Raw genomic sequence first — 15,341 nt, 5'->3', positions numbered from 1 at the left:
TCTCTCGTAAGAGACAAAAACCTCGGAGTTGATGATTGAAACATGCCATGGCTTAAGAGACCTACAAATCTGCAGGTGATAGCCAGTGTGTTAAGAGACCTGCTATACTACACAACTCATTGTTACAGCTCCAAGTCATGATCCCACAGTTGATGATGCAAAAAGAATCAATTATTCTTTCAAGCAAAAGACACAACCTGACACCATTAGAGATAATATGGATGCAATAAGTGAACTGTGGTATAGTTAATTTGAAAAGAATTCAGACAGTTAATTTCTTAAATTTTAAGTAAAGCAAACATTTTAGGAAGTGCAAGCGAGCAGCATCCCGTTCAAATTCTAGTTGATATATAGAAACGTCTGCAGACACACTTCAAGTGCACGCAACAAATAATAGATGGAAAAGATTCATTACGTTACTCCTGCAAACATATGGCTGCAGGTTTCTTACCTCTCTTCAGATTTAAGGAGGGTGCATTATGGTTTAGCAGCGTTTTTAAACATCCTATCTCTTCTTTTCGTCAGGATTACTTCTCAAATGCTTAAACTGTTTTCTTAGTCCTGTTTGCCACATGTTGCGGGTTCTATTACTTTGTTCGGCGAAGCTTTGTACATGTATCTAATCTCCTTTTGGGTTTGGATTCTGTTTTGATGTTCAGGTTCTACTTTTTGTTTTCTATAAATCCTTTTGGATTGTATTTGTGAGTGTTACAGTTTTCTTTTGGTTATGGAATAAGCTTTTCACAAAAAAAAGGAAACTCGAACCCCATAGTGTCGTGTGATACCTAGGAACGACATTTCAAGAAGGCTCCAAGGAAACGAGCACATCCTCCGCAATGGGGCCGTCCAACCCCTACATTCCATAAACATTTCAAGGCATCTTTCTGCCTCAGATGTCTTCCTTAGCTTCAAGATCATTCTATATTTTTCACTAAAACGGAAGGAACCAACTCCCCCCCACCTTTAACCTTTTCATCAGAATTGTTAATTTAAACGTAACTATGATCGCAATGTATTATTGATGATTATAATTTTCCTTCAACGATAATGACAATAGTAATATTGGTAATAGATTTTGCTTTTACCGGCGTTAGTTAAAGAATCGTGAAAGCCACTAACGTGTATCAGACTAATAAGATGATCCTAATAAAGCCATAAAAGGAGACCCAAAGAGCCAGTAATGAGACAATGATTGATCCTGATACAATCCACATGCCTTTCATACGTATGCCCCAAATCGCACTTCATAAGCCTCCAACTGAAGCAACTAAAACCAGAGCAAACCGCTGCAATCCAAAAAACCAAAAAATAAAAACACCCAATCCCAAAGAAAGGGAGGGAAATTGATGACATTAAGTTCAACCCGCGACTTCTGGAAAACTTTGGCAAAAAGCAAAGCAGAACTTATTGACACAGAAAAATAACAGGAGAATTGGAATTGTTTTCTACTTTCCCAAGCATCGGCACCCTCTTCATCAAGCAACAATTTTTTTTCTGAAAAATGGCAAAACGAAAATGGAGAACGAGAGAGAGAGAGAGAGAGTATAAGCAAGCATGAAGTGTAGACAGCTCCAGCATCAGGACAATGAATCAAAGGTTTTCATGTTTGCTCCCAGCACCATCTTCATTTTTGCCTTCTGAAATAAATGTAAACTTTCTGCATACAGCAAAACAGCCAACTGCTGTCAGGGAACCAAGTAAACATATAGCAACAGTCAAAAATGATCCAGTATATATCTAAATGCTTATAAGAATGCAGTCCAGATTGTTCCCAATTAAATACACTCTCATGTAATGGTCTATGTGTGTAATTATATACAAGCATGATTTCGTTAATAGTTTCACTTAGAATTCACAGTGCAAAGATGCGCAAGCGCTGGCATGCTGATGCCCGACAGTTAAACATTGGTTTTCAACAAAATTAGTGTTGACCATAGAGCATTATCAATCTACCTAACATACCAATCAAATACCCTAACTTGAAAATCAAATTTATAGCAAGAGGTTTCAAGATCCTGTTTGCCATGCATATAATTGGCATAATTCAGTTAATTCAAAAAAAGAAAAAATGATGGATAAAAAGATCACAACATTAGTTGATATATATACGATACACAGGATTAATCAGCACAAATCATCCATTTATAATCAGTAATATGAAAAAATGTTGTCAAGAAAACAAAAAAACTATGGACACTGATGTTGGCCTGACCTCAAAAGAAGCAAAAAAATCAAATATGACAACAGCAAAGGGTAGAAATTCAGGGCAAGATTGCACTGCTGCCAACACATATGTGCAAAGAGTCACAAGATTGCCAATGAAAAAGAAACATTTATGCACCCAACCTGCTCCAAACCTAACCATCCACGGCCAGTTACAGCATCTTTGAGTTCAAAAAGTAGAATTTTATAAATGCATCCAAGGCAACAAGAAGTTCAGCAAAATCCGTGTTGCTAGAAATTCCTGGTTCTTATGCAATCAGGCATTATCAAAACTAAGAACCTTAACCAAGAAGTCTAATCCCATATATCTTAACCTAATGTCAACCCCCCAAGACAGTGTTGAGATCCAAGCCAAAGAAATTTTTTGACCAGAGAGAAGCTGGTAAAACCTAAAGGCCAACTGGTTTGTAAAAAGACCTACCTTTTTGGTTATATATAGCCGATGCAACTAGAGCAGTGCCCTAAGATTCCCTTAGGTTTGGAAATCTCTGTATGAAAACTGAAAAAGAATATTTAATATAAAGGATAGCATTCATCTACAAAGTACAAACTATCAGCCAAAAAGTTGAATCAAATGCAAACACAAGAAATCCCTAAAGAGAAACAAATTAGATCAACTTCCCAACATTTGGAAGCATATGAGGAAAAGTCAATAATAAATACCAATAAGAAATGTGGCTGACGACATAACCATAATCACACCATAAGGAGGGAACCTGGAGATTCCAAATGATTTTCCAAATATCTAAAATCTATTTTCTGTATGATTATTAATCGTTTTCTGTCATGTTTTGATACACTTGAAACCAACTGCTCCATCTTCATGTTTCTACCACATTTACTTGAGTGGGAGATTATACATTTTGCAATTTCTATTTGACCATTTCACCAAATAAAGGGATATTATAGAAACCTATTTGACCATCAAACAGGCAATGGTCTAAAATTTCTAGAATGGGAGATGATAAACTGAGAAATATAAGACATAAGAACAATATAGTCACATTGTTCATTTGTCCTAAATATCAATACACTGCACTGAAAAGATCGTTGCAACTTGGTTGAAATTGTACACAAAGCCCATCAAATAAGTAATGAAGAAAATCAAAGTAAATCATCATCCTGATCCTATTGTGACAATTGGTTAAATATATTGCAATCATGAGCCTATTTATTTAAGCATTTATTAGCCAGTAAGAACTAAAGAACCTGCTTGGACAACAAACACCTAACTAGAGCAAAACCAGCTTCGATCTAGAATACTGATGCACATTACAAAAAGAGAGGAAAAAACATAAAAATGAAATTACTATAATAGCTCAGGTGTATGCCAAGGAATCCATCATCTTAACAACACTGTCCAAACTTTCCTTAATTGTTGACTGAATGAAATAAGATGCTCTATCTTGTAGACTTGTGCATTTAGTAATTGTGCACAGCATCATATTGATTACAACCTGAATATCTGACATGTCAAAACGATAAGCAAAAGAATGAATACACCAAGAACTCTTTACAGTGAGCAGTAACACCGTGCAGTAGAAACAAAAGATAGTTTTTTTTTGCTGAATAAACGAAAGACAGTTCAAAGCTTATATCTGTAAGAAACAGAAGCAAAAGCAACTCTGCAAAAAAGTTTCATTGGAGTTGTCAATGGACCCAGGTCCAGCTCACGTCCGATAAGCCCATGCCAGAGAAAGTGGCATTTGGAGTGTTTATAGAATCCAAAGGGCCAGACTTGGACTCACTAACCCAGATTCAAATAAGTCTGCATTTAGTCTAATACTAATGGTTCCATTTACTTTTTTGCAAATTACAGGTATACATTAACCCCTGAACTAAAAAATAAAACCTATACTACCAACCCACTTTTATCCTTTCTCGATAGTTGAACCACCCCTTCTCTACATATCTTTTCCCCTTCTCTTCTCCGTTATCCACTGCCAACCCTATCTTATTGTTTCTCCAACTGCCCCCTCCCTCTTCTCTTCTTTGATCTCCAACTTGATCTACTACAAAACCAAACAATTTTAAATTCTTCATTGAAATTCTCAAGGCAAGAGGTCTTCTTCATCCTCTACTTGTCTCCCTTCTTGACCCTTCTCCACACCCTCCACTAAAAACACTGGATTCATTTGTTGCTGCTTTCTTTATCGGTTGCTGCTTCTTCATCACCACCGACATTTGTAGTTCTCTCTCACCCACTGCTAGGAGATGGCCAAATGATGGTTGCTTCCGTTTGATGTGAATCCTCAGTAATGGCAAGGCTTAGAATTAGGCCAATGTTGGCTGGGACAAGGCCAGGCTTGGTTCAGATACAGACCCAAAAGTGACCATCAAACCTTTCCATGGACCCTACAGTAAGCCAAGTCTTATAGTCCAACCTGGAGACAGACCCGACATGAGTTTGGCCAGGTTTGGCCTATTTTTAGTTCTGCATGTTTGGTGGAAACTGAACTGTAACGACAGGCATACAGAACACTTCTTAATGCACTGAAACAATACTACTATTTTGAACCATGCTCTTACAATACTTAGAACAGGTATAAAAAAGCAAAAACCTCTCCTACTAATTTCATCTTTTAACTTCAAAGAAATCAGTCTTTCTCTAAACTCATCCATCATTAAGCTTGTACAAAGCAAAAGCTCATCATTGTACTATTAGTAGAGGGACATGGAAAGAACAAGATTAATGAGGCAGATATCTTGGTCTCCATTTCATGCAAGTACATTTGGTCACTTCTCCTACATGCATTTCCTTAGGAAGCAAGCCCTGTGCTTCCTTGCTAAATGTTGTTAGGACACAGGGAAAAAGCGCTCAACTAGGAAATCATTTCTCCTTATCGTCATTCTTTATGCCTTGTTGAGCAGAAAACTTATGATCTGCATGGAGATTCCAATTCCCTTTCTTCCTTCCAAAAGACATTTTAGACAGTTAAAGAGACAGAGATTCGGTTTCCCTCCCTTCCCTATTCCATGCTAGGTGCATGTTAGGTTCTGCTTCCTTCCTGAACTCTTGCTCTCTCCTTGTGCATGTGATAGATAGCTTAAGTTGAGATTGTAGCTCAATTGGATGGTATGTTGTGTCTCAACTTCCATATGCAATTTAAGCATTTATAATAGAACACTCCAAGATACATACATATATACATGTACATGAACATGTACATATAAACATACATATATGTACACATATATGCATGTGGATATGTTCACATATGTGCATGGGTGTGGCTTGATACATTAACAAAACTAATGGAGGTTTTGGCACTAACCTGAAGTACCCACAGGCTTACAAGTGTTTCCAAGCAAAATAAGCCAAATCCAACCAAGTAAAAGATCTGCAATCACAGCAAGGAAGATAAAACTTTATTTGATGTAAACATGAATTGATTAGAAAGAGGATAATTTATTTAACAGTTACACATATAAGATGAAAATTTGTTGCTCTTTATATTGTACAAAGACCAACGAGATTATGATAGACACAAATAATCAACATCACAAATATATGAGACTTTACTTTAGGCTACAGGTATAAGGCCCATAGGCATGCTCAGAGGAAAAAAATTGCATGGCTTATGTTTTTCAATAACATCATACCTTCTACAGCTGGAATAACATTCATAAGAAAACAATAACAGCTATGCACTCAGTCATGTACCATGACTTACCCCCACCAACACTTGATCTGACAAAGCATCAATCACAGCCAAGATACCCCTGATAGCAGAAAAAGAACTTCCCATTAATAACACAAAGACTAACATATCTTCACCAGATAAGATAGCATTAAACCGTCGACAAATAAACTGAAGAATGGCACATAAGCACATTTAGTGTCAAAAGACTATACAAGCTAATGTTTGCATAACAAAACAGAAAACCACTCTCTTTGTAAGGCTATCTTCTCTCTGTTTTCATCTTCCTACTTTCTTCCTTTTACACTTTGAACAGAAAATGACCAGTCAAAATAAGATTAAGAAGATTCCATAAAGCTAATCATCTTTGTAAGTCTATCTTCTCTATGTTTTCATTTCCTTTCTTCTTTTGACACTTTAAACAGAAAATGACCAGTGAAAAAAAGATTAAGAAGGTTCCATAAAATTAATCATCTTTCAATAGTATAATGTGCTCGAGCAAGTGCATGCTTTAGAAAAAAATGTTCATCTGGTGACTGTTGTATCACATGCCAACTGTCCACAAATCTAATACACAATACTATCTTCTATATACCAGACACATACAAGTTGTGGCTCAAAAAATTTACTCAGTTGTGGGCCAAACTTACACTGAACAGGTGCTTCTCATGAACCAGAATTCAAATTTGCGAATGGCACTCTGTGGCTGATCGATGGACGTGCTATTGCCCGCACTCATAAGGGATCTCATCAGTTATCACTAAGGATATAAGAGATCAAGTCTACCTCACTAGGATTCACTGAACGATCCCGAACCAGCCAGTTCGGAGCATACCAAACAGAGGTGGAACCAGGATGGTTTGCCCTTCCAATTTGGGCAAAGGCTGAACAGCCCCAAATCAGGCTGAACCGACACACTTTCGCCCAGTTCTGAGCAGTTTCAACTACTTCAAATGGTCCAAGGGTTTTCCCTTTATATGTTCCCCAACCTCAAACTTCACTGGGCCCTTTGTTGCCATTCCACATCCCCTCCTACAACCACAACTTCCTCCGCCTCCACCACATCTTTGGCCTATTCAACCAACGATGATGATTATGGGCAAGCCCTCGAAGGCCCCCAAGTATCTTGGCCTTGGCACCATTGCCATCAGGTACCCCTCTCTCTTGCCCCCTCCCCGTTAGTTCTCAATTGAGAGAATAACAAGAAGACATATAGAAGGATTTTTTGCATGGAGCAAAGCCCAACTAGCATGGTCAAGCATACCATGCTGGTATGGTAATTACTTGTATCGTATTGACCTAGTACCTGGCCAGCACAAGTCTTGGCACTAGTTTGGTTAATCTTGACCGAAACCTCTATATTATGTATCAAATCACAAAGTCAAAAACTCAGTGACGGTTGTTCTTGATCCAAGTTATTCTAGTTCATTTGTACCAAGTCATGTCTCATTGAGTTCTTTACTAATGAGCAACCATTCAGCAAATAAATAGGAGGATAAATTTATACCAAGGTAGGTTTGAACATTCGGTTTCAATTTCTGTCTCAACAAGACTTGTAAAGTGTTAGGGGGATTACTAAATATAGACCAATCAAATCAAGATGGATCAGGAATATTTCAGTTTTGATTTTGCCCAGGTCTGGAGTTTCAATTTTGGCAATTTTTAGTAATTTCAGAAGTTCCACTCTCAATTCTAAAATCAAATAAAAAGAGAAGTCCAAATAGCTCGACGACAAAAGGACAATACAAGAACCCAAGAAAACTAATTCTAAAATATTTTGGGGTAATATTGTGTCACATATAGGAGAAATTTTGATAATTCTAGGTTAAAGTTGATATTTCATATAAGTGGAATTCATTAATTGTATGAGTATAATATACTGAAAACATTTCATATATTGAATTTACTTCTTGAACTTCAATTCTTTGAAAGTCATTATATGTAACAATTATATTTTTAGCACCTAGCATCTTCCAATATTTTTTGTCAATTTTTAGGAGAACTCACAAATATATCTAATTCAGGCATTTCTTTCTCATAATTTTGAGGCTAAGTGATTATTTAATCTCACATATGTACCACAGAATGATATTTTATTTTATATGGAAAAAGATGTTACTTCTGTGACATGCATTGTGTTTAGTTATTCACAATATTCTATATTAAATATTATAATAAAGGCCTCTTCAAAAGCCTTAGCTCAGTTATCTTTGTTACTGATTCCTTCATTTAACTAAATAAAAGAAAGAAGCCATCAAAAAATGATACTATTTAGCCCAAAATAAATAAAGAAATGGCCCCAATCTGATTGAAACATCAAGAAAAGAAATAGAAAAAGCATGTATGGCGGGTTTCAGTTAATTTCAGCCAAAACTACTGAAACTGGACAGAAACCCATATTTTCAGCCAAACCAAAGCCCAAAACTGATGGTTCAAATTCAGTACAGTCCCTCCCGAAACTTAAAACCTTGATATAAAGAGACACATGAAAATAAGCACGTGGATCATTCTCTCTTGCATTTGAGGGAATTAGTTGTCAATTTGCACCATTGTGTATTATATGTTATATACCTACTGCCAAACATGAGCATGGTACAAGGGATAAATACCTAGCACAGACACTTGTCCATACCAATGCATGACACTCAGCACAGGCACACTCTTTTTTCACCCCCTTCCAATGAACCTGGCATGTGGCATGTGACTAGCACAGCATTGCATAGTATGGAACTGTATCATGGTTCAGGACCAATGTAAAAGAACATGCTGTAATTATAGTGCTCTCAATCTATTAGAATGTGATCTAAAAGAGGCTTTTACAAACAAATGATACCAATGTTCTTTAATACAACAACAATCATGGAATTAGTATTTTTTTAAAAAAAGCAATGGGTTTGATGAATAAGTTGTGGTCTGTTGTGAAAATATATTTGCTTCCATATTACTCTGTTAAATCAGGTGGGAAATAAAATTCAAAATCTATAAAATAACAGATTTTTTGATGAAAGTATTCAGCAAATATTCCAAACTAAAACTGCTTCACTATGAAAATCAAAAATTAGCAGGATGACTTACGTCAATGACTTTCCCTGAAATGCAATTGGAGGAGCAATTGCAGCGAAGATACAGAAACCAATGTGGAACTGCACCAATGACAACATGAGCAAAAAAGATGAGCAAGGGCCAAATGAGTTGATGGTTCACAAGATGTCATCAATAGGAGTTACCAGGTACACAAGGAAAAACCAGCCAAACTTCAATGCGCTATCAGTCCTGATTAGAAAAACAACAAATAGGCAACAACTGATTGAATAAACTCCTGTAAATTTATGCAACAGTGCAACATAAAGCCAAGCAATCAAGACCAAAATCAGATGTTCCATTACTTACTAATACCAAAACTTCATTTAGTGTGTGTGCATGCATGGATTTAAACAAACCTGTCTATTCTTTCCGTCATTTACCAAATAGATGCAATATCACTAGCAGGAATAGATCCCTTTAGCCAAGATAAATCCTCAATTTCTATAAGCTTGGCTTCACATAATATAACCATGAAAATCTAATGTAGAATTCAACATCAAAAACAAGAATTGGAAGTATAATCAATCTGACACTAGTAACTTCTAACAGCCTACCTCATTGCACGATAAAGAGGCCTGTACCAGAGCACATATGAAAGAGGGCATCCAAGTAAAGCATAAATGATTGCAAGGAAAAAAATTATAACACCTGTAGATAGGAAACGTAAAGTTAACCTATAAGGAAGAGTACAGCAGAAATGCACAAGACTGGGATTCTCAAGCTTACCTCCATCTCTAATCCAACAGACAATCACTGCAATGACATTCCATACAAGACAAAGAACTATCCCTGAAAGTACCAGGATGTAAATGTACTCATGAATTATAATGGGTAGAAGAATGGCATAATATTAATGCAGTGCATTGATAGCATATGTGAACCATGATTGTGCAATAGACCTTTAAACACCCATATGTTCACAAGTTTGACCATAAGGCTTTATATACTTATAGAAGACCTATTCCCGAAAAACAATGAAGATCAACAACTTACTAGCACCACAATGGTCTGGAAAGGCATTTTTCAAAGAGCAACTCAAACTACACAATGACACCAAAAACAGGTGGAAGTGTCACAAGAGATTAGCCCAATGAAATGAAAATACTATTCCGTGAAGTAAATAAAGTGTATGCAAGATACGTAACTAAATTACTAATAAGACAAAACTGAAGCATTTTAAAATCAAAGTCCTTCAGATTTCCATCAACTGAACCTACCCAGAAGAATGGCAATTAATGGATACTAAATAACAAGTTCACATGGAACTAACAAATGGGCATGAAAAATAAGGAGGAGCCACAGACAAGAAGCAATGTAATTGCCTATAGTAGCACAATTTTGAACTAAAAACAAATGCCAAGTAGGACATGTGGTTACTAGATGTGTAGATACATGATTGTCCAAATATTTTGAAGCTTTTCCTAAAAATAAAAAGCACATACCCCATGTTCAGTATACTGCCACAAGGCAGCATCAATAGCACATCCTTGTAATATGAAAGAGACAGAACTACAGAATATGTGGCAGTATTCATCAGCATCAGCCATCAAATCATATGGAGTTCTGCCAACCACAAGGAAAAACTACCTAATGTGTCCTCTAGAGGGTGGATAACATCATTATTCCCTATTCCTTTGAGTGTCAAAATGAAGCTCCTACCACCGAATTAATAGAGAAAAGTTACTTTCGGACCCAAAATACATGCATCCCATAATACTAAAGCAAGATAAAGGCCTTTCCATCATGGTTTGGTATGAAGGTACAATCAAGTATGCTCCCATAGTTAAGATGCATAGAATGAAGTGGTTTAATAGCTAGAAAATCAGATGAAGTCAGGCAAACCCAATTAATCATCAATGCAAATAAACCTCCATATTTTTCCTTCTTGAAAATTCTGCTTACATTTGTATAAGCACAAGAACACTAGTTAATCTCTATGATACTTGCGAAGCACTATACTTGTTAGGCAAAAAACTATACTCTCTTTAATGAAAAATCTACAGGACTTTTTGACCAAAAACCCTTGAATCCCATGAGGGAGCATGGTTGCTCATGACAAGAAAAAGAACATTAGATCGTTTAGGAAACCGGCTATGAATCCACTGTTTCCGATGAGGCTTTGCGTGATCCAACTGATCATAATACCTACCATCTGTAACCTGACTGCATCACTTGCTGTATTTGAGAAGCATTGGCAACCTTCTTCCATGTGCCTCATCAATCAATTCACACATATAGGACCAAGGTGAGTAGTGGACTTTCTTAAACCATGAAGAAATTATGAACACAAATGATTTATCATCATCAAGTAATTATTTACCAAAAAAAATAAACTATAGAAAGGAAAAAACAATGTTCACCGAACCAATACCAAGGCTCATACCAGTTTACGACCGATACGGTATATTACACTCCATACCGTATGTCATTCCAAGACATACCAATTACTAAATATTTTTTGGTGATTTGAACTAAAAATCAGAAAAAAAATTAGGATTCCCCTATTTTGAGATAAAAAATGAGGACAACACCTGTCGACAAGCCGAGTGGGCTTTCGAGCCCGTCTCTCTCGACTGCTCTCCCCCCTCTCCCTCTCTCTCCTTCCCTTCCTCCCTCCCCCCCCTCTCTCTCTCTCCTCCTCTATCCTCCCTCTCCCTCTGATACCTCAAACCATGCAGATAATCGATCAATCCAGTTTAGTATGCTCCAAACAGGCAAGTTCGACACGATTCAACAAGGAAAAAAAATCTTCCACCGGTTGCTAAAGATTAGAATCAAGTGATAAATGGTAAAGATCCTTGCATAAAAACCATTGGTTAAATCCCAACTTTAGCAATGCAAACTATCGCTAGAAGGATACCACTCACCACCATCAAAAGCTAAGCTAAGCGTGGAAAATCACCAAAGTGAATCAACTGTTAAAACGAGAGGGTTATGGAACCCTTCTGATCCAAGGTTATAGTTTAATCATCTTCCACATAGCAAGTCCATCCACTAATGCAAAAAGCTTGATCTTGTTGAAAATTTTGTTTCCATTGCAACCAAAGTACACTGGTTTACTAAGCCAAGTAGCATCGCAAATATCTCTCTTAATATACCAAGGATCTACATACAGAGTTTGCATCGAGATAAATGTCCAAAATCGAGAAGGCTACAGTGCTTTTGTTGATTCAGGTGTAACAAATCTAGAAGAGAGATTAGTCACATTCTTCCTATCATCATTTAAAAAAAATATATAAATAGGAACTTAAAGAAGTCCTATCCAACACTATCATCTTGACAAATTTGACCATCCTGACAAACGCATCTTCAAATATGCATCATCTGTTTTTTTATCCAAATCTCCCAATAAATTGCTCTAACAACAGGATTTCAAACTTATTTGCTTACCCATGCCTATATTAAAATGCCGCCCGATAGTAATATCCAAGAATATTAAAGGAATGCTAGAGTGGCATCTATCAATCAGGGTATCAAAGAATGATAAGAATATTATTAAAACAATCATAAGAAAATCCTGGTTAATTGAGCAATTAATAAATCAAAATAGTTCAGTATATATAGACATAATAATAGGAAAGCTGGATGTAAAATGTAAGAATTGATTTAAGTTATAAAAAAACAAAGTCTATAATTATCATGCTGTGCAGCTCTATAAGCAAAATACCCATATATAGTAGCTTTTTTCCTTAATGAAGAAGAAAGCAAGAATACCTTGAAAACACTTCTTCAGGAAAGAGTCAAAAAGAACTAAAGAGTAACTGAATATACAAAAGTGTCATATACTTCAGTCAAAAATATGGAGTGAAGACCTGTTTGGCAAAGCATAAAGTAAATCCCATACCCAGCCAGCTTGCAAAAGCCAGATATTGCAACCTCTGAGCATGTGTTGGTATTTCCTTAGCTATGTCATGATGAATGATTGGGAAAAATGGAGGCCAGTTCTTCTCCTCCATAGAAACACCACCTGTGTTGACAAAATACAGGTACATATTACCACTGATAAACCATGATCAAATGAAGTGCCTACTCTAGACCAGTCCTATGAATGCATAAATTTTTTAGAAACTTCAGAACCTACCACGTGATAAAGCATCCTCCCTGCGTTTAATGTCCTGAAATAGCACACAGAATGTCTTTTTAACTTTTAACCAAGATAATGTAATGCAAATTATATCAAAAAGAAATGGAGCAAAGAAAGCAAAAGCTCGATAACAATCTGATATTTTCAACTACGTATAACACTGATTTTTTATGGATTTATTTTAATAATAAAAATGAAGCAAAACGAAATGGATGAAGACTGATGGAAATGAAAATGGAATTAATGATTTAGAATGGAATTGGTAAAGAATTAGTCATAGGCTAACCGTTTCTCTCCTTCTTAGATCCTCTTCCAATGTTGCAAGTTCTTTTGCCTTCTTCTTTTTATCCTACACAGACCAACACTCAGCTCAACCAATAAGTTAACACCAAAAACCTATGAAACAGCATCTCATACATTCATTGTCTCCAGTGGCATGTCAACAGTAGCATCATGTTTATTGCCAAAACCCAGAGGCAGAGATGACAGTGAAGGGAAATGCAATTTTGATCCAGGACCTGCACGCTTCTGCAATGCAAAAAGGAAGCTTCCCCGTTACAAGAATCGAAATTAACAAAAAAAAAAAAATCTCAGACAATGAAAAAGAAGATTTTGAAATTAAATAGTAAAGGTGCACTAGTTTATACATTCCTGCAGAAATTCCCCGAATAATGGGGCAACTAGGACGGGTTTCTTGCGGGGGAATACCCACAATAACAGGTCAAACAACCACATAGTTTAGTATTAATCAAGAACTCTTCGATCAAGAATATCTAGAATCCCAGCCCCACCAACATATTCCACCGATCAAAACTGCATGGCAACCGTACTATCACCCTAAGTATGGTGAGGATTAGTGTTCTATGTTCCGTTTTACGCTCGGGTTTCCTTCAGGATTTTTCAATGAGTACATCCAACCGCCCGAGTCGAAAACAGAGGTCAAGATCAAATTTAGACCAATAAAAAAAAAAAAGGAAATTCTATACTGCTCCAGATTATTCTGTCTTTATCTCATTCATAAAGAGCAGACGTAATCCTGAGTTTTCTTTTTTTTTTTTTTTTTTTGGGTCCACAATCTGATCGTAATATCATAATAATAGGTAGAAACTGGATCGATATTTATATTCTATACAAGACTCCATAAGTGGGAGTGATAGCATCTTTTTTCCAGGAATATTTTATCAATTTATTCCCATTTGTATCGATTCGCCGAATATATGCAAGAAAATCGGTAATTGTAGATAAAAAATTTAAAGAAAGATCATATATAAAACAGGGGAAGAATTCAAAAGAGAGAGAGGGAAATGGATATTTATTTAGATAGAGAGAAAAGGGGCTGGTGGCGTTACGGAGAAGGGATTGACTTCTTCTTCGTCGAAGGGGTTGGGATCGTCGCGGTGCGCCATAGTCTACTTGACTTTTGGAGGGAAGAGCGGATGGGAAGTGGACTTCAAACCTTTCTCTGTCTTCCCCTTTTTCTTTTCACCGCAACGAGAAGACGAAGTGAATGAAGACGACGGGAGTCCAAGAAACGAGGAAAGACGAAGACGACAATTTACGTGCCACTTAACACTCGCCACGGTACATAAATGCCGACGGGATCGGAATTCGGAGGGATATTTCGAATCATTCCCTGACGCGAAACTTTTATGCGGGCTCCTTAACAAGCAAGCGGATTTCTCGGGCTTTTCCATTTTTATTCATTCCTTTCTTTAAATCTTGAAGCGAAAAAGGCGCTTCTACGTAAGGAAACCTGGCTTTCGATCGAGGAGCAAAAAAAGAAAAAATTTTAATTTTTTTTTCCTTCTTTAGACCCTCAATAGTAAACTTTAATGCTACCCTCAAAAACCTTGATTCGTTAGGACGTCTGGATTTGGTGGGCCTGTCTAAGTTGATAACTCTTTGGCTGGTACTGATATAAGTTGGGTTTCAGGACGTTTGGTTAAAGTCCTAAACGCTAAATCTTGATTCATTAGGGCTTAAGGTCTAGATTTGGGGATCCTATCTACATCTAGTAACTCTTTGAATAAACAGAAGTGAGACCAATGAAAAGGTCTTATTTGAATAAACAGAGGTTTCCTGGTATCGTTTTGTACATATTAAAAAATACCGATGTTTTAATACAAAATATAATAATTCAGACTGCTGTATCAAAAAAAAAAAAAAAAAACTTGCAAATATTTACATAGTTAATTCCATGATTAATCTAACTAAGAAGTAGCAAGTTTGGTTGCTATTAGAAAATATCAGAGAATATTATAAAAAATCTTCAGCAGATATTAGAGAATATCATAAAATATCAAAAAATA

At 36.4% G+C, this 15,341-nt stretch overlaps 1 protein-coding gene across 1 annotated transcript; it reads right to left on the bottom strand.

The window, feature by feature from the left end:
* Positions 1 to 1,274: 1,274 nt before the first annotated feature.
* On the bottom strand, positions 1,275 to 14,533 carry LOC105053806 (secretory carrier-associated membrane protein 4-like). Its single transcript, XM_010935099.4, has 12 exons — positions 14,382 to 14,533; positions 13,450 to 13,560; positions 13,319 to 13,381; positions 13,030 to 13,063; positions 12,793 to 12,915; positions 9,675 to 9,737; positions 9,503 to 9,596; positions 9,092 to 9,137; positions 8,940 to 9,007; positions 5,898 to 5,946; positions 5,499 to 5,564; positions 1,275 to 1,657 (listed from the first exon to the last, which is right to left on the bottom strand). The coding sequence occupies exons 1-12, from the start codon at positions 14,436 to 14,438 to the stop codon at positions 1,625 to 1,627; spliced, it is 807 nt and encodes a 268-aa protein (XP_010933401.1). The 5' UTR covers positions 14,439 to 14,533; the 3' UTR covers positions 1,275 to 1,624.
* Between the last annotated feature and the right edge of the window lie 808 nt (positions 14,534 to 15,341).

This window comes from Elaeis guineensis, chromosome 11 (assembly GCF_000442705.2).
Source record: "Elaeis guineensis isolate ETL-2024a chromosome 11, EG11, whole genome shotgun sequence".
Lineage (NCBI taxonomy): Eukaryota > Viridiplantae > Streptophyta > Magnoliopsida > Arecales > Arecaceae > Elaeis > Elaeis guineensis.
Note: the sequence above shows the minus strand (reverse complement) of the source record. Positions and strands in the feature narration are given on the sequence as shown.